The 24,969-nt window shown below is 39.6% G+C and overlaps 1 protein-coding gene across 22 annotated transcripts in view; it reads left to right on the top strand.

The window, feature by feature from the left end:
- LOC128205975 (zinc finger protein with KRAB and SCAN domains 7-like) overlaps nt 1-24,969 on the top strand; it is a 119,882-nt gene that overhangs the window by 31,911 nt on the left and 63,002 nt on the right. The window contains exons 5-6 of one of the 22 annotated variants that reach the window (XR_008256359.1): nt 15,339-16,462; nt 18,342-20,723. The exons of 20 other annotated variants lie outside the window; for them this stretch is intronic. Coding sequence is in view for 1 of the 2 variants with exons in the window: in XM_052908079.1 (XP_052764039.1) it covers nt 15,339-15,970 (632 nt within the window). In the remaining variant the exon portion in view is untranslated. Of the gene's footprint in view, nt 1-15,338; nt 16,571-18,341; nt 20,724-24,969 lie in introns of those variants that run through there. One more of the 22 variants, XM_052908079.1, reaches the window with a different exon arrangement.

Here is a 24,969-nt window from a genome sequence, read left to right as displayed (position 1 = left end):
ACCATACCACTCACTATACAATACACCATACAGCTCACTATACAATACACCATACCACTCACTATACAATACACCATACAGCTCACTATACAATACACCATACCACTCACCATACAATACACCATACCACACACTGTACAATACACCATACCACACACTATACAATACACCATACCACTCACTATACAATACACCATACCACACACTATACAATACACCATACCACACACTATACAATACACCATACCACTCACTACAATACACCATGTCACACACTATACAATACACCATACCACACACTATACAATACACCATACCACACACTATACAATACACCATACCACTCGCTATACAATACACCATACCACACACTATACAAAACACCATACCACTCACTATACAATACACCATACCACACACTATACAACACATCACACCACTCACTATACAATACACCATACCACACACTATACAACACACCACACCACTCAATATACAATACACTATACAACACACTATACAATACACCATACCACTCACTATACAATACACCATACCACTCACTATACAATACACCATACAACACACTATACAATACACCATACCACACACTATACAAAACACCATACCACAAACTATACAATACACCATACCACACACCATACAATACACCATACCACACACTATACAATACACCATACAGCTCAACATACAATACACCATACCACACACTATGCAATACACTATACCACACACTATACAATACACCATACAGCTCACCATACCACACACTATACAATACACCAAACCACTCACTATACAAAACACCATACCACTCACTATACAACACACCATACCACTCACTATACAATACACCATACCACTCACTATACAATACACCATACCACACACTATACAATACACCATACCACACACTATTCAAGACACCATACAGCTCACCATACAATACACCATACCACACACTATACAATACACCCTACCACACACTTTACAATACACCATACCACACACTATACAATACACCATACCACTCACTATACAAAACACCATACCACACACTATACAATACACCATACCACTCACTATACAATTCACCATACTACACACTATACAATACACCATACCATTCACCAAAGAGCATAACATACACCATATCATACAATACACAAACATCATTCATGTTTTAAAGAAAAGTCTTCAGCTTTGGACTGCTACATTGAATTATATGAAGTGTTTCAAGTGTTATTCATGATTTCATATTGTTAAATATTATTTTTGTTATATCAAATGTTGTACACTTGATACTTTGATGTTGGTTTGTAGTTTGTAGATAATTTGACAATAATTTATGACAAATGTTTGAAAATAAGTAACTGCAGCATGTTTCTTAATAGCCTATTTCATTGTTCTTGACTATTTTACAAAGAAAACAAGTGAAAAATAAGCCAATTAATCAGTAGAGGAAATTGAGGGATTACAGACAATAGTTGACCAAAAGAAGATTCCTATTTTGATTGGGCTCAGTAGCAGTGATTTATTTGCATCAATTTTACTGCTGAATATTGCCTGTTTCTTCTTGCAAAAAAAGTGTAATCACTGATATTTACTTTACTGATTTCAAAAAAGAGTTTGCGCTCAGTATATACGACAGTGCCCAAACCTAGTAGGATTATTTATTGTAAACAGTAAGTGTTCCCTATTTATTTTGAGATCTTTGTATCAAAGGTCATGGTTGTAGTCATTTCTTTTACATAAAGAATTGTATTTAAAAATTTGGTTTGACAATGATAAGCGGAGGCAGTCAACATTGCCACATAATTTTAGTTGTATTTGGGTTCAAAGTCATCATATTTTTCTTCGTTTAACACTCATGAATCTAACTTAGTCATATTTGGGACACAGTAGGTGTTCAGGGGGCATGATGATGTCTCACAAACATCCCTTGTTTTGCGTGTTAGCTTGTGTGATGAATTTTTTGAACATTTATTACTTAAAAAGAGGCCTGTTTTATTGAGGTATTTTAGTCGTAAGTTCAAATAATCTAAAACCTGTTTAACTGTCACAAATGTCAACAACCTGGTTTTATTTATGTCTTCAACTTTGTGTGCCTTATTAATAACAGCTTAAGTTCATTTTGTGCAAATATGTAGCAAAATAACGAAAATAAGACACTGACATAATTTCCATTTACGACTAAGATCTTTATTGAAACGGGCATCATGGGAACATGTTTGGAATTGTGCCCTACTATTGGTCAATGCTGTGTTTATATATTCATACTGGGGTAGTTCATGTGCAATTAAAACTGTTTTTGATTTGTTTTTAGACACATTTCAAACTGATTTAAGTTACATGTAACTTAGTTGTTTACAGTTGTTTACTTGTGTCAAAACAACTTGACTTGCAGATTGAAATTAAACCAATGTAATTTGTTGTGTTTATAACACTCAACAGATATATCAGTTATAGAATGCCTTATATGGATAAGAAACTGGACTGTGTGAATTGTTTGTCTTTACCATGCAGTTTTATGAATTTACAGTCCAGAATGTTGCTGTATTTACCGGCAGGTACCTATCCATTTTGGCAAGTAGCTGTCCATTCCAGCAAGTTGGTGTTCAGCATGTAGACCTGGCAGAGACCTAGCAGTTTTGAAGCACTGCAAGAGAAAGAAGTTGTTACATTTTTATGGGCAGGAATTCCAATGTTTACAGATCTGACAAATGTACTATGTGTTTAGCCATAAACACTTAAAACTGTGGCTTTTCCTGTATTTGTTGTCAGATGGGATTATTCTATAATTTTACTAGTTATAATTATATATGCAATTAGTATACTGTTTTTTTCTCACCATTTTTGAAATGGGGCGGAGGCCTATCTGAAGGGTCATTTTGACTAAAATTGGGAATCCCAATTAGAATGCTCTTTGATCCTTTACTGCCAGTGTATGACTTATCAGTACATGTATATCAATACCTATACTTCATAGGAGATTTTTGGATGTTATTGGAAAATTGACCCTCATGCATTACAAACTTTTAGAATACAACTTACATTTACAGCCAATGAAATTGCAGATAGGCAATCATTAAGTACCAGGCTTAATCATTAAGAATTTTAACTTTCGCAGGTGTTTAAAGGTCCGGCCATTGCCACTCATCCAATACACAATCCCTGCATTGACAATGTGTCAGCCAATGTGGTTCGTTGTATTCTAAGTCAGTTAGATGGCCTGAATTAAAATATTAATGATAAGGGCTCTTGGGGTACACTTACAAGTTTGTGGAGAATTGAATTTCAAATCCAGTGATATAAATTTGATCATGTTGTCTAAATTATTTCTGCACAAACATCAATAGTTCTTTATTTCTTTCCAGAATTGTTTAAAATACATAATTTCATTCAAGAAAACTTAACAGTAATTCTTTCTCACCTATCCAGTAAATAAAACTACCTTTCCATAACCTGAAACAGTTCATTATATGTTGTCACAATAACGTGTGCAAAATTTAAACATTTAACTTTTAAGTTGAAACGCTAAAGACAACCAAACATAAATTTAACAAATAATAGATATGTACTTTTTAACAGGTTGATTAAAGTTTTCCTTGCCTGCTTACACAAACAATATTAAGAGAATTTTCAATTTATATTAAAATGCAATGATTTGCAATCCAAACATATCTGAGATGTTGCATTCATCGGAAAATATTTGCAGTTGCTGAATGTCCTGTCAGTGTGTAGGCAACTGTATCGAGCCCTGTCAGTGTGTAGGCAACTGTATCAAGTCCTCTCAATGTGGAGGCAACTGTACAAAGTCCTCTCAGTGTGCAGGCAACTGTATCAAGTCCTGTCACTGTGCAGGAAACGTATCAAGTCCTGTCAATGTGTAGGAAACTGTATCAAGTCCTGTCACTGTGTAGGAAACTGTATCAAGTCCTGTCACTGTGCAGGAAACTGTATCAAGTCCTGTCAATGTGTAGGCAACTGTATCAAGTCCTGTCAATGTTTAGGCAACTGTATCAAGTCCTGTCAATGTGTAGGCAACTGTATCAAGTCTTGACAATGTTTAGGCAACTGTATCAAGTCCTGACAGTGTGCAGGCAACTGTATCAAGTCCTGTCAATGTTTAGGCAACTGTATCAAGTCCTGATAGTGTGCAGGCAACTGTATCAAGTCCTGTCAATGTTTAGGCAACTGTATCAAGTCCTGTCTATGTGAAGGCAACTGTATAAAGTCCTCTCAATGTGCAGGCAACTGTATCAAGTCCTGTCACTGTGCAGGAAACTGTATCAAGTCCTGTCAATGTGTAGGAAACTGTATCAAGTCCTGTCAATGTGTAGGCAACTGTATCAAGTCCTGACAGTGTGCAGGCAACTGTATAAAGTCCTCCCAATGTGCAGGCAACTGTATCAAGTCCTGTCACTGTGCAGGAAACTGTATCAAGTCCTGTCAATGTGTAGGAAACTGTATCAAGTCCTGTCAATGTGTAGGCAACTGTATCAAGTCCTGACAGTGTGCAGGCAACTGTATAAAGTCCTGTCTGTGTGTAGGCAACTATATCAAGCCCTGTCAATGTGTAGGCAACTGTATCAAGTCCTGTCACTGTGCAGGAAACTGTATCAAGTCCTGTCAATGTGTAGGCAACTGTATAAAGTCCTGACAGTGTGTAGGCAACTGTATCAAGTCATGTCAGTGTGTAGGCAACTGTATCAAGTCCTCTCAGTGTGAAGGCAACTGTATTAAGTCCTGACAGTGTGCAGGCAACTGTATCAAGTCCTGTCAATGTGCAGGAAACTGTATCAAGTCCTGTCAATGTGTAGGAAACTGTATTAAGTCCTGTCAATGTGTAGGCAACTGTATCAAGTCTTGACAGTGTGCAGGCAACTGTATAAAGTCCTGTCTGTGTGAAGGCAACTATATCAAGCCCTGTCAATGTGTAGGCAACTGTATCAAGTCCTGTCACTGTGCAGGAAACGGTATCAAATCCTGTCAATGTGTAGGCAACTGTATCAAGTCCTGACAGTGTATAGGCAACTGTATCAAGTCCTGTCAAAGTGTAGGCAACTGAATCAAGTCCTGTCAGTGTGTAGGCAACTGAATCAAGTCCTGTCAGTGTGAAGGCAACTGTATCAAGTCCTGTCACTGTGCATGAAACTGTATCAAGTGCTGTCAATGTGTAGGCAACTGTATCAAGTGCTGTCAGTGTGTATGCAACTGTATCAAGTCCTGTCAATGTGTAGGCAACTGTATCAAGTCCTGTCAGTGTGTAGGCAACTGTATCAAGTGCTGTCAGTGTGCAGGAAATTGTATCAAGTCCTGTCAATGTGTAGGCAACTGTATCAAGTCCTGTCAATGTGTAGGAAACTGTATCAAGTCCTGTCAATGTGTAGGCAACTGTATCAAGTCCTGACAGTGTGCAGGCAACTGTATAAAGTCCTGTCTGTGTGAAGGCAACTATATCAAGCCCTGTCAGTGTGTAGGCAACTGTATCAAGTCCTCTCAGTGTGCAGGAAACTGTATTAAGTCCTGTCACTGTGCAGAACACTGTATCAAGTCCGGTCAATGTATAGGCAACTGTATCAAGTCCTGTCTGTGTGTAGGCAACTATATCAAGGCCTGTCAGTGTGTAGGCAACTGTATCAAGTCAGTTGGTCTGTAGGCAACTGTATTAAGTCCTGTCAGTGTGCAGGCCACTGTATATAGTCTGTCAGTGTGAAGGCAACTGTATCAAGTCCTGCCAGTGTATAGGCAACTGTATCAAGTCCTGTCAGTGTTTTCGGTCATCTGTTTCAAGTCCTGTCAGTGTGAAGGCAACTGTATCAAGTCCTGTCCGTGTGAAGGCAACTGTATGAAGTATGTCAGTCAAGTCAGTAGGTGTGCAGGCAACTGTATCAAGTCCTGTTAGTGTGTAGGCAACTTTATCAAGTCTGTCAGTATGTAGGCAACTGTATCAAGTCTGTCAGTATGTAGGCAACTGTATCAAGTCTGCCAGTATGTAGGCAACAGTATCAAGTCCTCTCAGTGTGCAGGCAACTGTATCAAGTCTGTCAGTATGTAGGCAACTGTATCAAGTCCTGTCAGTGTGTAGGCAACTGTATCAAGTCAGTCAGTATGAAGGCAAATGTATCAAGTCTCTCAGTATGTAGGCAACTGTATCAAGTCCTGTGGGTGTGCAGGCAACTGTATCAAGTCAGAAGGAGTGTGGGCAACTGTTTCAAGTCCTCTCAGTATGCAGGCAACTGTATCAAGTCAGTAGGTGTGCTGGCAACTGTATTAAGTTTGTCAGTGTGAAGGTAACTGAATTGAGTCTGTCAGTGTGAAGGCAACTGTATCAAGTCCTGTCAGTGTGAAGGCAACTGTATCAAGTCCTGTCAGTGTGCAGGTAACTGTATCAAGTCCTCTCAGTGTGCAGGCAACTGTATCAAGTCCTCTCAGTGTGCAGGCAACTGTATCAAGTCCTCTCAGTGTGTAGGCAACTGTATCAAGTCCTCTCAGTGTGCAGGCAACTGTATCAAGTCCTCTCAGTGTGTAGGCAACTGTATCAAGTCCTCTCGGTGTGTAGGCAACTGTATTGAGTCCTCTCAGTGTGTAGGCAACTGTATCGAGTCTGTCAGTATGAAGGCAACTGTATCAAGTCCTCTCAGTGTGTAGGCAACTGTATCAAGTCCTCTCAGTGTGTAGGCAACTGTATCAAGTCCTCTCAGTGTGTAGGCAACTGTATCAAGTCCTGTCAGATTGAAGGCGACTGTATCAAGTCCTCTCAGTGTGCAGGCAACTGTTTCAAGTCCTGTCAGTGTGAAGGCAACTGTTTCAAGTCCTGTTTGTGTGAAGGCAACTGTTTCAAGTTCTCTCAGTGTGAAGGTAATTGTATTGAGTCTGTCAGTGTGTAGGGAACTGTATTTAGTATGTCAGTGTGAAGGAAACTGTATCAATTTCTTTCAGTGTGAAGGCAACTGTATCAAGTACTCTCAGTGTACAGGCAACTGTATCAAGTCCTGTCAATGTGTAGGCAACTGTATCAAGTCCTGTCAATGTGTAGGCAACTGTATCAAGTCCTGTCAGTGTACAGGCAACTGTATAAAGTCCTGTCTGTGTGTAGGCAACTATATGGAGTTCTTTCAGTGTGTAGGCAACTGTATTAAGTTCTGTCAGTGTACAGGCAACTGTATCAAGTCCTGTCAGTGTGCAGGTAACTGTATGGAGTCCTTTTAGTGTGTAGGTAACTGTATCGAGTCTTTTCAGTGTGCAGGTAACTGTATTGAGTCCTTTCAGTGTGTTGGCAACTGTATCGAGTCTGTCAGTGTGTAGGCAACTGTATCAAGTATTGTCAGTGTGTAGGTAACTGTATCAAGTCTGTCATTGTGCAGGTAACTGTATCAAGTCCTGTCACTGTGTAGGCAACTGTTTCAAGTCCTGTCAGTGTGAAAGCAACTGTTTCAAGTCCTGTCAGTTTGCAGGCAACTGTTTCAAGTCCTGTCAGTGTGAAGGCAACTGTTTCAAGTTCTCTCAGTGTGAAGGTTATTGTATTGAGTTAGTCATTGTGCAGTCAACTGTATCAAGTCCTCTCAGTGTACAGGCAACTGTATCAAGTCCTCTCAGTGTGAAGGCAACTGTATCAAGTCCTCTCAGTGTGCAGGTAACTGTATCAAGTCCTCTCAGTGTGAAGGCAACTGTATCAAGTCCTCTCAGTGTGAAGGTAATTGTATCAAGTCCTGTCAGTGTGTAGGCAACTGTATCAAGTCCTGTCAGTGTGAAGGCAACTGTATCAAGTCCTTTCAGTGTGCAGGCAACTGTATCAAGTCCTCTCAGTGTGTAGGCAACTGTATCAAGTCCTCTCAGTGTGAAGGCAACAGTATCAAGTCCTCTCAGTGTGCAGGCAACTGTATTAAGTCCTCTCAGTGTGCAGGCAACTGTATCAAGTCCTCTCAGTGTGAAGGCAACTGTATCAAGTCCTCTCAGTGTGCAGGCAACTGTATCAAGTCCTCTCAGTGTCCTCTCAGTGTGCAGGCAACTGTATCAAGTCCTCTCAGTGTGCAGGCAACTGTATCAAGTCCTCTCAGTGTGCAGGCAACTGTATCAAGTCCTCTCAGTGTGCAGGCAACTGTATCAAGTCCTCTCAGTGTGCAGGCAACTGTATCAAGTCCTCTCAGTGTGCAGGCAACTGTATCAAGTCCTCTCAGTGTGCAGGCAACTGTATCAAGTCCTCTCAGTGTCCTCTCAGTGTGTAGGTAACTGTATCAAGTCCTGTCAGTGTGAAGGCAACTGTATCAAGTCCTCTCAGTGTGCAATGATTATAAACTTACTTATAACGCCTATAAGTGTAAATCCTTTATCAAGTTAATCAAAAATAAACACCATTTTATACATGCATTGAAATGAATAAACACCTATCGCCTTCAGATCAATCAGTCACACTGTGTGACGTCATATAACCCACAGTTATACCCACGAGGATCTCGTGGAGAGCATGGATATTGTTATTGCAGGATTAATGTGTCTTAGTAGTGGTGTTTTCGATTCGATTCGATTTTTTTTGTCACTGTCAACAAACATGGTGGCCGAAAATGACAGACGATTTGACATCTTTTCTATGCGTCTTTTAACCAAAAACATAGATTAAAAAAAAATTCTTGGACTTTTCACATATTTTTTTCCCTGCGTCTAATACCCCCTATCGTCTTATACCCAGTCATTTACGGTAACTTAAGTATTGCATTTCTAACTTTAATTCATCACACTAAATAGTTACCTGTATCATTGAATGTTTTGACTTTTATTGTTCTATTGATGTTTCAATGAGTATTACATACAGTCTATAAATGTGGTACAAGTTTCAAAGTTTATTGGCAGATTGTTTTACAAACATGTCATGTCTTTGTTTTCTTAATCCCTTGATTGCCCTTGTTGTTTCTTTAATCCTCCAATAACTACATCACACTTCCTTTTCAACAGGCAATAAATCGTTTAGGATGGGTAGTAAGTAACCAATTAACTTAACAGTGGTGTATACAATTAGGTCATCTAGCCAGGCAAATACATTGTAAGGATAAAGATCAATAATCTTGTCTGTGAAACTTAGTAACTGTGAAAGTTTTGATGGATGTATTTTGGGTGTCCGAAATTTAGGTACTTTTTTAAATATTTTTGAAAATAATTTTGGGTGTCTGAATTTTTAGAGTGTCCGAACTCTAAGGTGAATTATGTTAGTATGCATTACTGAAACAGTTTGATGATAACACAAGAAAAGTGGTGCTCGTTTCTTGGCCAAACTTTATTTTTCTATTATTGTATATGCATTGCATATGAATTAAATAAACACTATACTCTGATCTGCAGCAAAATAAAAACAAACATGCTTAAATCATTAAATGTATATTTTTGAAGGCAACAAATAATACAAAAATACATCATATTTGCTAACAACAAAAGAGTTAAAATACACACCTGAAGTTTTTACCTGGACAGGTGTAGTAGGTTTAGATGACAATTTTTGGACGATTGGAAACTGTCTTTTCAAGGTAACAGTCATCCGAATTTCCGTCAAACATGTCCGAACCAAATTCAAAGTTTGGATAATCACTGTCATTCACGATGAAATTCAGCACTTCTTGCCCAGTATATATACGTTTACTTTAAGCAGAAGCCAAATTAAAACAAAAACTTTTGTCCAAAATTTAATCAAACTTTAAATGGTGGTAGAATTGTCATTTGTTCACGTAATTTTCAAGAATCAGGAAGTGAAATAAATGTTTTCATGTTGCCAATTTAGTCTCGATCATCTAGACGCTTGTATCCGTGTCTATACCGTTCATTGATACTAATTAGAGCGGCTGCATGATTGAGACTAGCCGGTGCTTTGATAATTGTTACGATCGAAAAACACGGTTTTAAGGGAAAAGGCTACATTCTACTAAACAAATTAGCACTCGTAAAAAAAAAATTAACTATTTTTTAGCTCGACTATTCGAAGAATAGGTGGGCTATATTACTCGCCCCAGCGTCGGTTTCGGCGTCGGCGTCCGGTTAAAGTTTTAGGGCAAGTTGGGATTTTCACTTATAAGTCCAATACCCTACATTCAATTGACTTAATACTTCACACAGTTGTTCAGGGCCATCACATGATGAGGTTAGATAACTCCATATTATTCTTTACACAGATTAAGGCCCCTGATTGACTATGGAACTTGGGTTAAAGTTTTAGGGCAAGTTGGAATATTTACTAATAACCTCTATATCCTTTGTTCAATTGACTTAATACTTCACACAGTTGTTCAGGACCATCCCACAATGAGGTTACATAACTCCATATTATCCTAAATACAAGTTATTGCCCCTGATTGACTTGGGTTAAAGTTTTAGGGCAGGTTAAAGTTTTAGGGCAAGTTGGGATTTTCACTTAAAACTCAATACCATTCATTCAATTGACTTAATACTTCACACAGATGTTCAGAGCCATCACATAATGAGGTTAGATAACTCCATATTATCTTTTATACAAATTATGGCCCCTGATTGACTATGGAACTTTCCTTTGAAAGGCATATTTGTATATTCTTAACCACATTTTCATAATGGGAAATCAAGTTATTTGAATGACTTGCGTCATTGTTTGGGCGGGCTGGTGGGAGCTCAGCATCAAAGTCACCTTATGTATCAAATAATTTTAGTTAGGTTTGACATAAAGAGACCAAACTTGGTATTGTTACATCGTTATTGTATTCTAAGTCAAAGGGGCGTAGTTGATCGCGCTGTCTTATGACGGCTCTTCTTTTTAGATGGTGCTGGCGAAAGTGATAAAAAAATAAAAAAAATTTTTTTGCTTTTCTGAAGAAATATGTGCAGGAAATCCGATGAATAAGTTATTAATTTGGTGTGGCCTTAATCCCACCTGCATTACCATAAACCATTAAACTTATTCATTGTCATAAAAGAACACAGGTTTTAAAATTCACTCAGGTGAATGATTTATGGGCATTCGTGGGATCTTGAATTCGCTTGTTTCCCGTCATAATACTCAAATCCAAGCAATGTAGTATTGCTTGACAAGGGAAATCACTGCTTCAGGAATTATCCGTAACGATGTGAAATCATCTGGAAGTCAGTAAATTAATCCTCAAGACTGATGATTTCATCGCCAATCTGACTATCTAAAGGATTTTTTCATAGCTCTTGTTTAAGTCCCCAGTCGGTAGGCATATTGTAATTACCTTGTCCTTTTGTTCGTCAGTGTCACCATCTATTACAACACTGTCTCTTATCAGAATGATCAAGGTCACACTTGAAGATCAGTGTTGTACAATATGGCCATGGGATTTATAGTATCCGTTTTTCATCTGTGTCTCAGCTTAAACCATCTACCGTAAATGACTGGGTATTAGATGCATTTTTTCCCCTCAGATATCGATGTAAAAAAATGCCTGCGTCTAATAACCAGTTACAAGCTTTTGAACTTTTTCTGAGGTTGATTTCAGGCCGAGAGTTTGTTTAGATTTATGTAGAAAGGGATGTTACTCGCGTCATATCGATAGAGTATATACGGGTTAAAATGGCAGTTGAAGATCGGGATACGGTATATCGAAAGATGTTTATAATTTAAAAAAAAATATTGTACGATTAAAATAATTCAATATTAATTTGAATAAAACAATAATTAAACATGCATATAAAATAGCAAAGTTGGGCACTGTCAAAATATTTTTTGTCAGTTGTACGATAAGGTGTGAAAAATTCGCACTGCCTTTAGACCTGTTTAACAAACTGATGCGATGATGGTCTTGTTTTTTCGCACTTTTCCATGTTCTTTATTCTTTTCTGTAGGTGTTGACATTTTGAGAACAAATCCGTACAATATAAGATTTTGCATAACTTCACTTTTCATTCTCAACAGGTTATCGTTTCTGATATACTGTCAGAAAGAAATCTTACAAATAGTCATAAAAGGTACTTTTCAGTGCCATCCAGAAACAAATTGTCACACTAAGTACTTTTCAGTGCCTATCCTAGCATGAAACGAATAAAAATGAAACATATTTTGCATTATCACTGTATGGTTTTAAAGACAACCATCGCCTTTTTCACGATTTTTTTTTTTTTTGTCACTGTCAACAAACATGGTGGCCAAGATTGGCAGACGATTTTGACATATTTTCTATGCGTAAAAGTTTTTTCTCAGATTTTTCACGGAATTTTTTGCCTGCGTCTAATACCCCCTATCGTCTTATAACCAGTCATTTACGGTATTCAAATTTCCTCCATATGGTACAAATGGTTATCACCACCACAAGGCCAATTTGGGGGCACTTGCCATGTGTCTGTGACACCTCTGAATACTGAAAACAGACATGTGTTGGGTTTTGCTCTGCAGTGCTCTTGTCTCTTCATACTACTTGATGCCATCTAGCACATGTTTCTGTCAAGGGCATGCTCAAGGAACACAATGTTTTTTTGTTAATTTGTTCTTTTGATTAACTTGCCGATTCCGCAAGATCAGGGGTTATATTCAATATAGTTCTTATCCTTATCCTTAGACATGCCTCAGTGATTCCATTCAGTTGATTGGTCAATTTATTTTACTGTCCAATCAAAAAGCTTAGATTTCACTCTTAGATTTAAGATTGATCTAAGTTGTTTATTGAATATGGCCCCAGGTATAGTAATCAAGTTTCGTTACTTAACTGAATTGCCATCTTATAATTAAAGAAATGGGGATGTTGAATACCAAACGTCTGTTAAGGAGAGGAGGAGAGAGTACCTTCAGAAAGGCAAGATAAAATATAGACAGGACAAAGCTGAAGGAATAACAAAGGGATATAAAAGATATGACAGAGAGGGAGAAGTGTCATATATGTCTGGCAATTACAACTAAGAGACAACAGAAAGAAAAAAATAGTAGACATGCATTAAGCTGAGGGAACAAGTGATAAAAAGGCATTATATTTAATTTTCATTTAATTTCCGAAAAGATCATTACTGCAATTGTTTGTATGATGTTCTATTTTTAAAAAACTATCTGTAAACATAACTGTACTGTAGAAATATATATCGTTATTAACCCTTTACTTCATGTAAACCTAAGCCATTTCAGGCTGCCAGTTCATGGCTTATCAGTTCATATCAGTACCCCTACTTCATAGGAGATTATTGATATTATTGGAATTTTAACCCTAATGTATTACAAACCTATTTTCTTAGTATTTCTTTTGGTTTAATCAATAAGTCATCAATGTAAAGTTTATAGAGAATTAAATTTCCAATCCAGTCATATAAATTTTATTTTGTTATCTAAATTATTTCCGCATGATATTCATAAACAAACAGAAAAATATGTCAAATTTGATGAAAATTAATTTTTATTACACTTTTATTTATCAAACATAACACGAAATATTATATAAACAACATATCTTTATAATTCATTTAATGCAACCTGAATTGAAACAAAGATGGACAGAATTAAAAAAAAGTTCACAACAAAGAAGCACGGTATATTTATATATATGATACAGAAGAAAAAAAAGTTGATCAACAGTCACAGTACGTATAACTTTCGGTTATTTAACACTACAATGAACAAATAAAGTTATTATTCAACTACTAAATGAGGCTTGCATGCTATTGTTTACTAAATTTATATCGTTTATTGCATGTCCATGTATTGTCATTTGGGTTTGATTTTAAAAATCCTCATTGCTCGTATCCTTGTGTGCGTGACGCCGAGGTCTGAATTCTCGACGTCGTACTCAATGTCTCAAACTCATTTTAATTGAAGCCAGAATGTTCCGATTCGTCAGACAAACACTGAAATATAAATGACATTATTCAGGAATGTTGTTTTAAACTGAAGTTAACAAGGGCAGAAATTAGCTCTACATTGCATTCTTGTGTATTCGAAAACACGTGTTTCAACAGCTGATCGATGTTAAATTGGGTCATGTCAAAGTTTAACAATAGGGATAGTCATTATTTTATAACACATTTGTACTTACTTTCAATTTGTAGAAGCAGATGCGCATTTTTATGACCGGATTAGCGAAACAGAAGTGACACATATGTCCCATATAATGATTTATGGCCTTTGTTTATACAAGCCAGATGATTTTTTGTTTATCCAACATGGCCGACATTTTGACACGTTTTCGAACCATGACCTGTGACGTCAGGCGCGTGATCAATAAAATATAGTTGTATTATTGGTAGTTAATTATAACTTGCAGTATTGTGTAAATTTCCACGAGGAAAACGAGACAGGAATGCCCACAAACCTGCGCAGTCAACGTTTTACGCATCTTTGATACCAGTGACCTTATTTTGCGATTTTCCGAAATTCTTTGAATAGTAACATAGTGTTTTTTTTAGTGCATTGTATTTATCGATGTTTATACTTCATGAATATGAATTTATAGCGCATAAACAAGCATCAGGTATGAATATAAATGCCCCTACATTACGAATACGTAGGATTACGTATCTATGAAGCTATGGATAAAACGTTAAGATCCGTATCTATGAAGCTATGGATAGATAAGTAAAATTGCGTATCTATGAAGTAAAGGGTTAAATACAGTTTGTGTCTGTGTCTTGTTTTGACACCATACACATTGAAACACAACAATTATCATTACTAAAGTATGTATATCATTCATACGATCAAAGTTCAATGTATTGAATGAAATTAGTTTCTTTACAAACAGAGTTCTTATCAATAGCTCAAATACCAAAGACTGTAAATGTCTTATTAAACGTGCCTGGCACATGTCTTTTTGAGAATCCTGCGCGCTAGATAAGAAAAAATATCCCATTCAGCTAACTTTAAAAAAACTGCTAAATTTGATTATCAGTAATATATAATGTCACAAAATATGAAATACCGACTGCACAGCGATCAGTGTCCGCAGCATTTAGCTGTATCTACGCCCTGATGCGTAAATCAATAGAATGGTCCACTGAACAAATGGCTTCAATATATCAATACGCAGAGAAAAGACTTAATAATGCAGAGTCCAGGACATTTCAGTTTGAATTTCTCATTTCTTTTAAAAATTAAACAGACTCAAATTTATTATTGCAAGAATTGCAAAAATATGTAAGACCTCTAAAATGGCACCATTAGTGGAATGTTTGCATTGTAAATGGCATATTGTGCTACACTGATGCTTCAACTTCATGAGTGTTTACAGTGTTGCACATACAACAATTTCTGTCACTCAATCAAACTGCGACTGCTGTTCTCATACTAGGAGTGTGTACTGTGCTTCTCAACAATCACTCCTCTGGAGTATATTTGTAAAATTAAGGGATTTTAAATTCAATTTCAGCTCGGACCTTTTCATGTGAAGAATGTGGGAGAACATTTGTAACAAAGTTTTCCCTCCTCCGCCATCTAAGGCTCCACTCAGCAGAACCCACACCATACATGTGCAGCACTTGTGGTAAAAAGTTCCAGCGTACAGATCACATGCGCAGACATGAGCTCTATGTTCATACTGAAGCTCTTCCAAAAATTAGGGAGGAGAAAACGGAGGAGTGTTTATGTGCCCAGTGCGGAAAGTCGTGCAGATCCAAGCAAGCTTTGCGGGATCATCAAAAATGCACACATCAAAAAAATCATGTGTGTGAATTATGTGGACATAGATTTGGGAAACGAACTGACTTGGCTCGACACACCAAATCTCATTTAGGGGAAAAGGAGCAATGTCCACAATGTGGCGAGCAGTTCAGGAGTTTGCAAAATCATTTGAAAAATTGTAATCCTAATAATGTAAATATCATTAAAGAATTTTCTTGTGACCTTTGTGGGAAATTATTTAGTTGTAAGCGATACCTATCTCAACACAAGATTTCATCACATATGCATAGAAAGTATAGATGCCAGTTCTGTCCAGAAGAGTTCAAACACCGGTCCTCAAGATTAAAGCACATAGTTAAGCTTCATCCCAAACCCTCATGAGAACTTATGAAACATTTGTGTTGTATGATATTTAGTGAACATGAGGTAGTGACATAATGATTGCAACTGTTTTTTTCTGACTAAATCAGTGAAATTTGCTTTCAAATCAAGGGATGTGCCAGAAGATTTGTGAACACCTCTGTAAGGCCAAACAAAATAATATGTATGGTTCTGGAGACCCAACTGACCCTAAATTTGAAGCCCTGACCATACTCTTTTTTTTCTGTGATTCTGGGGAAATATATTGTCAGAATATACAAGTTTCATCCACCTTCAGGCATCAGCTGTCAAAAGATGCGTCTGGGGATAATCCTTACTAGGATTTTATTGCATTTTTAAAAAAAAATAATTGGAGATATATTGAAGCAGTTTCAAACTTAGGAGGTCAAGGTTGTTCTGAAGTTACACCGTAGCGTTACATTCAATTCTTTTAAATAATACTCTAGAGTTTAGTAGTATTAACCTTGTGTGTAGGAAATGAATAGTATTTATGTCTCCCCCTCTCTGGGGGAGACATATTGTTTTTGCCCTGTCCGTCAGTCCGGTAGTCCGGTAGTCCGATAGTCCGGTAGTCCGTCAGTCCGTCAGTCCGTCCGTACGTCACACTTCGTTTCCGATCGATAACTGGAAAACCGCATGACCTAGGATCACCAAACTTGGTAGGGAGGTTGGTCATGAGGTGTAGAAGATCCCTATTGTTTTTGGGGTCACTAGGTCAAAGGTCAAGGTCGCGGCGACCCCCAATGTAAAAAACATTTCCGCTCAATATCTTGACAATGGTTTGACCTAGGTTCACCAAACTTGGTAGGGAGGTTGGTCATGAGGTGTAGAAGATCCCTATTGTTTTTGGGGTCACTAGGTCAAAGGTCAAGGTCGCGGCGACCCCCAATGTAAAAAACATTTCCGCTCAATATCTTGAGAATGGTTTGACCTAGGTTCACCAAACTTGGTAGGGAGGTTGGTCGTGAGGTGTAGAGGATCCCTATTGTTTTTGGGGTCACTAGGTCAAAGGTCAAGGTCGCGGCGACCCCCAATGTAAAAAACATTTCCGCTCAATATCTTGAGAATGGTTTGACCTAGGTTCACCAAACTTGGTAGGGAGGTTGGTCGTGAGGTGTAGAGGATCCCTATTGTTTTTGGGGTCACTAGGTCAAAGGTCAAGGTCGCGGCGACCCCCAATGTAAAAAACATTTCCGCTCAATATCTTGAGAATGGTTTGACCTAGGTTCACCAAACTTGGTAGGGAGGTTGGTCGTGAGGTGTAGAGGATCCCTATTGTTTTTGGGGCCACTAGGTCAAAGGTCAAGGTCGCGGCGACCCCCAATATAAAAAACATTTCTGCTCAAAATCTTGAGAACGGTTTGACCTAGGTTCACCAAACTTGGTAGGGAGGTTGGTCATGAGGTGTAGAAGATCCCTATTGTTTTTGGGGTCACTAGGTCAAAGGTCAAGGTCGCGGCGACCCCCAATGTAAAAAACATTTCCGCTCAATATCTTGAGAATGGTTTGACCTAGGTTCACCAAACTTGGTAGGGAGGTTGGTCGTGAGGTGTAGAGGATCCCTATTGTTTTTGGGGTCACTAGGTCAAAGGTCAAGGTCGCGGCGACCCCCAATGTAAAAAACATTTCCGCTCAATATCTTGAGAATGGTTTGACCTAGGTTCACCAAACTTGGTAGGGAGGTTGGTCGTGAGGTGTAGAGGATCCCTATTGTTTTTGGGGTCACTAGGTCAAAGGTCAAGGTCGCGGCGACCCCCAATATAAAAAACATTTCTGCTCAAAATCTTGAGAATGGTTTGACCTAGGTTCACCAAACTTGGTAGGGAGGTTGGTCATGAGGTGTAGAAGATCCCTATTGTTTTTGGGGTCACTAGGTCAAAGGTCAAGGTCGCGGCGACCCCCAATGTAAAAAACATTTCCGCTCAATATCTTGAGAATGGTTTGACCTAGGTTCACCAAACTTGGTAGGGAGGTTGATCATGAGGTTTAGAAAACTCCTATGTTTTGGGGGGTCACAAGGTCAAAGGTCAACGTCGCTGTGACCTCTAATGTAAAAAAATATTTCCGTGCAATATCAGGAGAATGCTTTGATCTAGGTTCACCAAACTTTGAAGTGAGGTTGGTCATGATGTCTAGTTGATTTTGCAATCAGTTGGTCAAAGGTCAAGGTCACTGACCTTGAGGTGAAGAACCGGTTTCTGCTCAATAACTCAAGAACGTTTACACCCAGGAACTTCATACTTGGTATGCCAGTTAGTCATGACTAGTTGATGGCCCCTATTGATTTTGGGATCCATCATTGATTATTTCTCACCTACGACCACACAATGGGGGAGACATGCGCTTTTTCGAAAAAGCAATCTCTAGTTAGCATCTTGTTCTAACTAGTAACTGTGTCTATCAATAGCAGCAGTTGAACTCATTGACCTCAGTAACTCGGCTCTTTATGTAAATTAACAGGTACCTTCCAGTGATTTTTCTTGGTAAAATTTACTGCCTTCTAAAGACTGTTCCCCCTTGCGAAAAAATGTCCATTTTTCCCCAAAATTTGTAAATTTTCCCATTTCAGTGAACACAGTTTACTTGAATGAATAAGTTTCTTGAAAAATAAACAAGATCTTTGCAATGCCACTTTTAATTTAGTATAATTTGTGCATTAAAAATACTCAAAACATGTTTATTTTCTATAATATTACATATCTTAACAAGATGGAAGGCACAGGCAGTAAAAAAAAAAATTCAAAAAAATAATCACTGGCAGTTTTCGCGAACTACAATGGCTGTGGAAAACAACAATGCTAAAGTATCAATATCAAAATTGATATTTTATTTATTTCGTTTATAATTAGAGGATTTCAAATGAGTGTTTATTTTGTATGGAATTTATTAAACGAGTTCATTTTAAAATGATAAAAGCTAGGCTCTTTTTTATTTAGGGGTGGTGGTGGGGTTGGCTCTGGTTGGAAATTATGCAAAAACCACTCATTGTGCAACTTTGTTACATTGTAGGTTTAATAGCATGCTACAGAAGGTACAAAAAAGCAGTGTTTAGTATTCTATACATATAGTCAGAAGTGGTAGAAAATACTTTAATATGAATAAGAAAAAGGGCATGCAACTTAAAAAAAAGAAGACAAAACAGACCTACCTACCTACCCTTCTTATTATGCCCCCTTTTGAAAAAAGTGGGGTATATTGTTTTGCACATGTCGGTCGGTCGGTCGGTCGGTCGGTCGGTCTGTCGGTCGGTCGGTCGGAATACCAAATGGTTTCCGATCAATAACTTGAGAACGCTTTGACCGAGGGACCTCATACTTGGTATGTGTATTGGTCATCACCAGCAGATGAACCCTATTGATTTTGAGGTCAGTGGGTCAAAGGTCAAGGTCAGTGTGACCTTTACATGAAAAACGGTTTCCGATCAATAACTTGAGAACGCTTTGACCCAGGAACCTCATACTTGGTAGGTGTATTGGTCATGACCAGCAGATGAACCCTATTGATTTTGAGGTCAGTGGGTCAAAGGTCAAGGTCAGTGTGACCTTAACATGAAAAACGGTTTCCGATCAATAACTTGAGAACGCTTTGACCCAGGGACCTCATACTAGGTAGGCTTATTGGTCATGACCAGCAGATGAACCCTATTGATTTTGAGGTCAGTGGGTCAAAGGTCAAGGTCAGTGTGACCTTTACATGAAAAACGGTTTCCGATCAATAACTTGAGAACGCTTTGACCCAGGGACCTCATACTTGGTAGGTGTATTGGTCATCACCAGCAGATGAACCCTATTGATTTTGAGGTCAGTGGGTCAAAGGTCAAGGTCAGTGTGACCTTTACATGAAAAACGGTTTCCGATCAATAACTTGAGAACGCTTTGACCCAGGGACCTCATACTTGGTAGGTGTATTGGTCATGACCAGCAGATGAACCCTATTGATTTTGAGGTCAGTGGGTCAAAGGTCAAGGTCAGTGTGACCTTAACATGAAAAACGGTTTCCGATCAATAACTTGAGAACGCTTTGACCCAGGGACCTCATACTAGGTAGGCTTATTGGTCATGACCAGCAGATGAACCCTATTGATTTTGAGGTCAGTGGGTCAAAGGTCAAGGTCAGTGTGACCTTTACATGAAAAACGGTTTCCGATCAATAACTTGAGAACGCTTTGACCCAGGGACCTCATACTTGGTAGGTGTATTGGTCATGACCAGCAGATGAACCCTATTGATTTTGAGGTCAGTGGGTCAAAGGTCAAGGTCAGTGTGACCTTAACATGAAAAACGGTTTCCGATCAATAACTTGAGAACGCTTTGACCCAGGGACCTCATACTAGGTAGGCTTATTGGTCATGACCAGCAGATGAACCCTATTGATTTTGAGGTCAGTGGGTCAAAGGTCAAGGTCAGTGTGACTGTAAGCTGAAAAAAGGTTTTCTGATTGTCCATATTTTTTTAATGCATGCACAGATGATTGGGATTGATGTATAAATGTTTGTATAGAAATGATTTTCTTTTATGTTACTATTTTAGTTGGGCATTTATTTGCCTTCTTAAGTTATCATAAGTAGATGACCTGCCTCATATGCATCCAATGACAAATCAGCTGTCATTTCAGTCCATGCATATTTCATTCAATTGTCCAAATATTTCTGGCAACTTGGCGCTCAGGGGGCATAATGTTTGACAAACATCTCTTGTTTTTTAAGACATGTCACTGAAAACATATTATTTTATTTGGCCTAATTGTCTCTACATGTATGTTTATGTTTGTAAATATTTTGTTTGTTGGATGGATTTGGCAAAATCACATCATTAAAAATGTTGTATTAAAATTAAAATATCTGTTCCGTTCAAAATGATTTTGGAAAAATAAAGTGACAGTCCAAATACATTTTTGTTTGAGTTGTCCATCTGATATTAAAATACAGCAGATTCGACGGAGACTTATGAAATACTTAGAGATGATGTACTGTTTTCACTGATGCATGTATAGAATTACCTAGCTCCTTTTTAATTGCCTTCAAAACGATATTACCATTGCGGTGTTATTGGTGACCGTGTCTTGTTTATAGAAGTTTGCATGATTATTCATTGTGTCTTAAATTTTGTTCTTTTAAGCTCATCTGTTTTTTAGAAGACAACCAGTCAAGGTATCATCATAGCCTTGTGTTAAGGCGCAAATTTTAATATTCAAACTTGGTAAACATGAGACAATACATACATGTATAGTAAGGAGCATCACTTAATTAACAATTAACTAACAATTGTTAATTGATATCTCTGGTACAACTGACAAAACAACAGTTGTCATTTGCACTTCTGAGGTAATATTTTCTGTTATAAAAGTAATTTCTGGCAGATTTCATTAGGCATCTTCAATCTTTCTTATTAGCTGATTACCCTGTAGTGTAAGATGTTGATGATAATGGGAACGTCTTTCTATCTTATGTTTACATAATCTGTGGATAAAAACATTAAGATGTTGAGAACTTTAAATTGCATTGTTAATTTTTAGCACCCTCAGTGGCCTAGGGCTTTTTTTAGGTCATGTTCACCTCCCTCTGTGGCCTAGAGCTTCTGTCCTTCCTGGTTATGTTCAACTAGTCAATTTCAGCACCCTCTGTGACCTAGAGTTTGTGTCCTAGTCATTTCACCTCCCTCTGTTGCCTAGAGCTTGTGTCCTGGTAATGTTCACACCCATCTGTGGCCAAGAGTTTGTGTCCTGCCTGGTCATGTTCACCTACCTCTGTGGCCTACTTCTTGTGTCCTGGTAACAGTCACCTCCCTCTGTTGCCTAGAGCTTGTGTCCTTCCTGGTCACATTCTCCTCACTTTGACATAGAGCTTGTGGCCTGGTAATGTTCACTTCCATTTTTGGCCTAGAGCTTGTGTCTTGGTCACCACCACCTCCCACAGTAGCCAAGAGATTGTGTCCTGGTCACCTTCAACTCCCTTTGTTGCCAAGAGCTTGTGTCCTGGTCACCTTCACCTCCCTCTGTGGCCTTGAGCTTGTGTCCTTGTCACCTTCACCTCCCCCTGTGGCCTAGAGTTTGGTTTCTGATTATGTTCACTTCCATTTTTGACCAAGAGCTTGTGTCCTGGTCACTCACCACACTCTGTGCCCTAGAGCTTGTGTCCTGGTCACGTTCACCAACCTTTGTGCGCTAGAGCTTGTGTCCTGGTCACTTTCACCAGCCTCAGTGCCCTAGAGCTTGTTTACTGGTCACCTTCACTTCCCTCTGTGGCCAAGAGCTTGTTTCCTGGTCACCATTACCTTCCTCTGTGGCCTAAAGCTTGTTTCCTGATTATGTTTACTTACATTTTTTTGCCAAGAGCTTGTGTCCTAGTCACGTTCACCAACCTCTGTGCCCTAGAGCTTGTTTCTTGGTCACGTTCACCAACCTCTGTGGCCTTGAGCTTGTGTCTTGGTCACGTTCACCAACCTCTGTGCCCTAGAGCTTGTGTCTTGGTCACGTTCACCAACCTCTGTGGCCTTGAACTTGTGTCCTGGTCATTTTCCCTTTCTGTGGCCTAGAGCTTGTGTCCTTTGTCACTTTCACCTCCTTCTGTGGCCTAGAGCTTGTGTCCTGGTCATGTTTACCTCCTTCGATGGCTTATAGCTTGTGTCCTGGTCATGTTCACCAACCTCTGTGCCCTAGAGCTTGTGTCCTGGTCACGTTCACCTCCCTCTGTGCCCTAGAGCTTGTTTCCTGGTCACCATCACCAACCTCTGTGCCCTAGAGCTTGTGTCCTGGTCACGTTCACCAGCCTCAGTGCCCTAGAGCTTGTTTACTGGTCACCTTCACTTCGCTCTGTGGCCAAGAGCTTGTTTCCTGGTCACCATTACCTTCATCTGTGGCCTAAAGCTTGTTTCCTGATTATGTTCACTTACATTTTTTTGCCAAGAGCTTGTGTCCTGGTCACGTTCACCAACCTCTGTGCCCTAGAGCTTGTTTCTTGGTCACGTTCACCAACCTCTGTGGCCTTGAGCTTGTGTCTTGGTCACGTTCACCAACCTCTGTGCCCTAGAGCTTGTGTCTTGGTCACGTTCACCAACCTCTGTGGCCTTGAACTTGTGTCCTGGTCATTTTCACCTCCTGTGGCCTAGAGCTTGTGTCCTGGTCACTTTCACCTCCTTCTGTGGCCTAGAGCTTGTGTCCTGGTCATGTTCACCAACCTCTGTGCCCTAGAGCTTGTGTCCTGGTCACGTTCACCTCCCTCTGTGGCCTAGAGCTTGTTTCCTGGTCACCATCACCAACCTCTGTGCCCTAGAGCTTGTGTCCTGGTCACGTTCACCACCCTCTGTGCCCTAGAGCTTGTGGCCTGGTCACCTTCATTTCCCTCTGTGCCCTAGTGCTTGTTTCCTGGTCACCTTCACCACCCTCTGTGCCCTAGAGCTTGTGTCCTGGTCACGTTCACCAACCTATGTGCCCTAGAGCTTGTGTCCTGGTCATGTTCACCAACCTCTGTGCCCTAAAATATGTGTCCTGGTCACGTTCACCAACCTCTGTGCCCTAGAGCTTGTGGTCCTGGTCACATTCATCAGCCTCTGTGGCCTAGAGCTTGTGTCCTGGTAACGTTCACTTCCATTTTTGGCCAAGAGCTTGTGTCCTGGTCACTTTTACTCCCTCTGTGGCCTAGAGCTTGTGTCCTGGTCATGTTCACCAACCTCTGTGCGCTAGAGCTTGTGTCCTGGTCACATACACCTCCCTCTGTGCCCTAGAGCTTGTGTCCTAGTCACGTTCACCTCCCTCTGTGCCCTAGAGCTTGTGTCCTGGCCACTTTTACCTCCTTCTGTGGCCTAGAGCTTGTGTCCTAGTCACGTTCACCTCCCTCTGTGCCCTAGAGCTTGTGTCCTGGTCACTTTTACCTCCTTCTGTGCCCTAGAGCTTGTGTCCAGGTCACGTTCACCTCCCTCTGTTTCCTAGAACTTGTGTCCTGATCACTTTTACCTCCCTCTGTGCCCTAGAACTTGTGTCCTGGTGACTTTTACCTCCATCTGTGCCCTAGAGCTTGTGTCCTGGTGACTTTTACCTCCTTCTTTGGCCTAGAGCTTGTGTCCTGGTCACTTTTACCTCCTTCTTTGGCCTAGAGCTTGTGTCCTGGTCACTTTTACCTCCTTCTTTGGCCTAGAGCTTGTGTCCTGATCACTTTTACCTCCATCTGTGCCCTAGAGCTTGTGTCCTGGTGACTTTTACCTCCATCTGTGCCCTAGAGCTTGTGTCCTGATCACTTTTACCTCCCTCTGTGCCCTAGAGCTTGTGTCCTGATCACTTTTACCTCCCTCTGTGCCCTAGAGCTTGTGTCCTGGTCACTTTTACCTCCCTCTGTGCCCTAGAGCTTGTGTCCTGGTCACTTTTACCTCCCTCTGTGCCCTAGAGCTTGTGTCCTGATCACTTTTACCTCCCTCTGTGCCCTAGAGCTTGTGTCCTGGTCACTTTTACCTCCCTCTGTGCCCTAGAGCTTGTGTCCTGATCACTTTTACCTCCCTCTGTGCCCTAGAGCTTGTGTCCTGATCACTTTTACCTCCCTCTGTGCCCTAGAGCTTGTGTCCTGATCACTTTTACCTCCCTCTGTGCCCTAGAGCTTGTGTCCTGGTGACTTTTACCTCCATCTGTGCCCTAGAGCTTGTGTCCTGGTCACTTTTACCTCCTTCTTTGGCCTAGAGCTTGTGTCCTGGTCATGTTCACCATATTCATAATGCATCTTAGGCCACACCAAATTGATATTTCGTTCCGCGGATTTACCGCTCCTATTTTTATTTTTTTTGTGCGCCCGCACCTCCATTTTGATCGCCAAGCAGATTTTTTTCAGGTAATAATTCATTAAAGGCTAAAAATAATCAAGTATAATTTTTCTACGCTAGTTTTCGTGTTTTTGTAAAGGGAAGTTACCGATGCGTAGTGTTTTTATACTGTATATCGATCGGTTTAGCATGGGTTTCAATAAATTCAATCAAAATGGCGGCTTCCGGTATAAACAATGTGGCTCGAAGTTTGGA

The sequence above is a fragment of the Mya arenaria genome, chromosome 10 (genome assembly GCF_026914265.1).
Source record: "Mya arenaria isolate MELC-2E11 chromosome 10, ASM2691426v1".
NCBI classification, from domain to species: domain Eukaryota; kingdom Metazoa; phylum Mollusca; class Bivalvia; order Myida; family Myidae; genus Mya; species Mya arenaria.
Note: the sequence above shows the minus strand (reverse complement) of the source record. Positions and strands in the feature narration are given on the sequence as shown.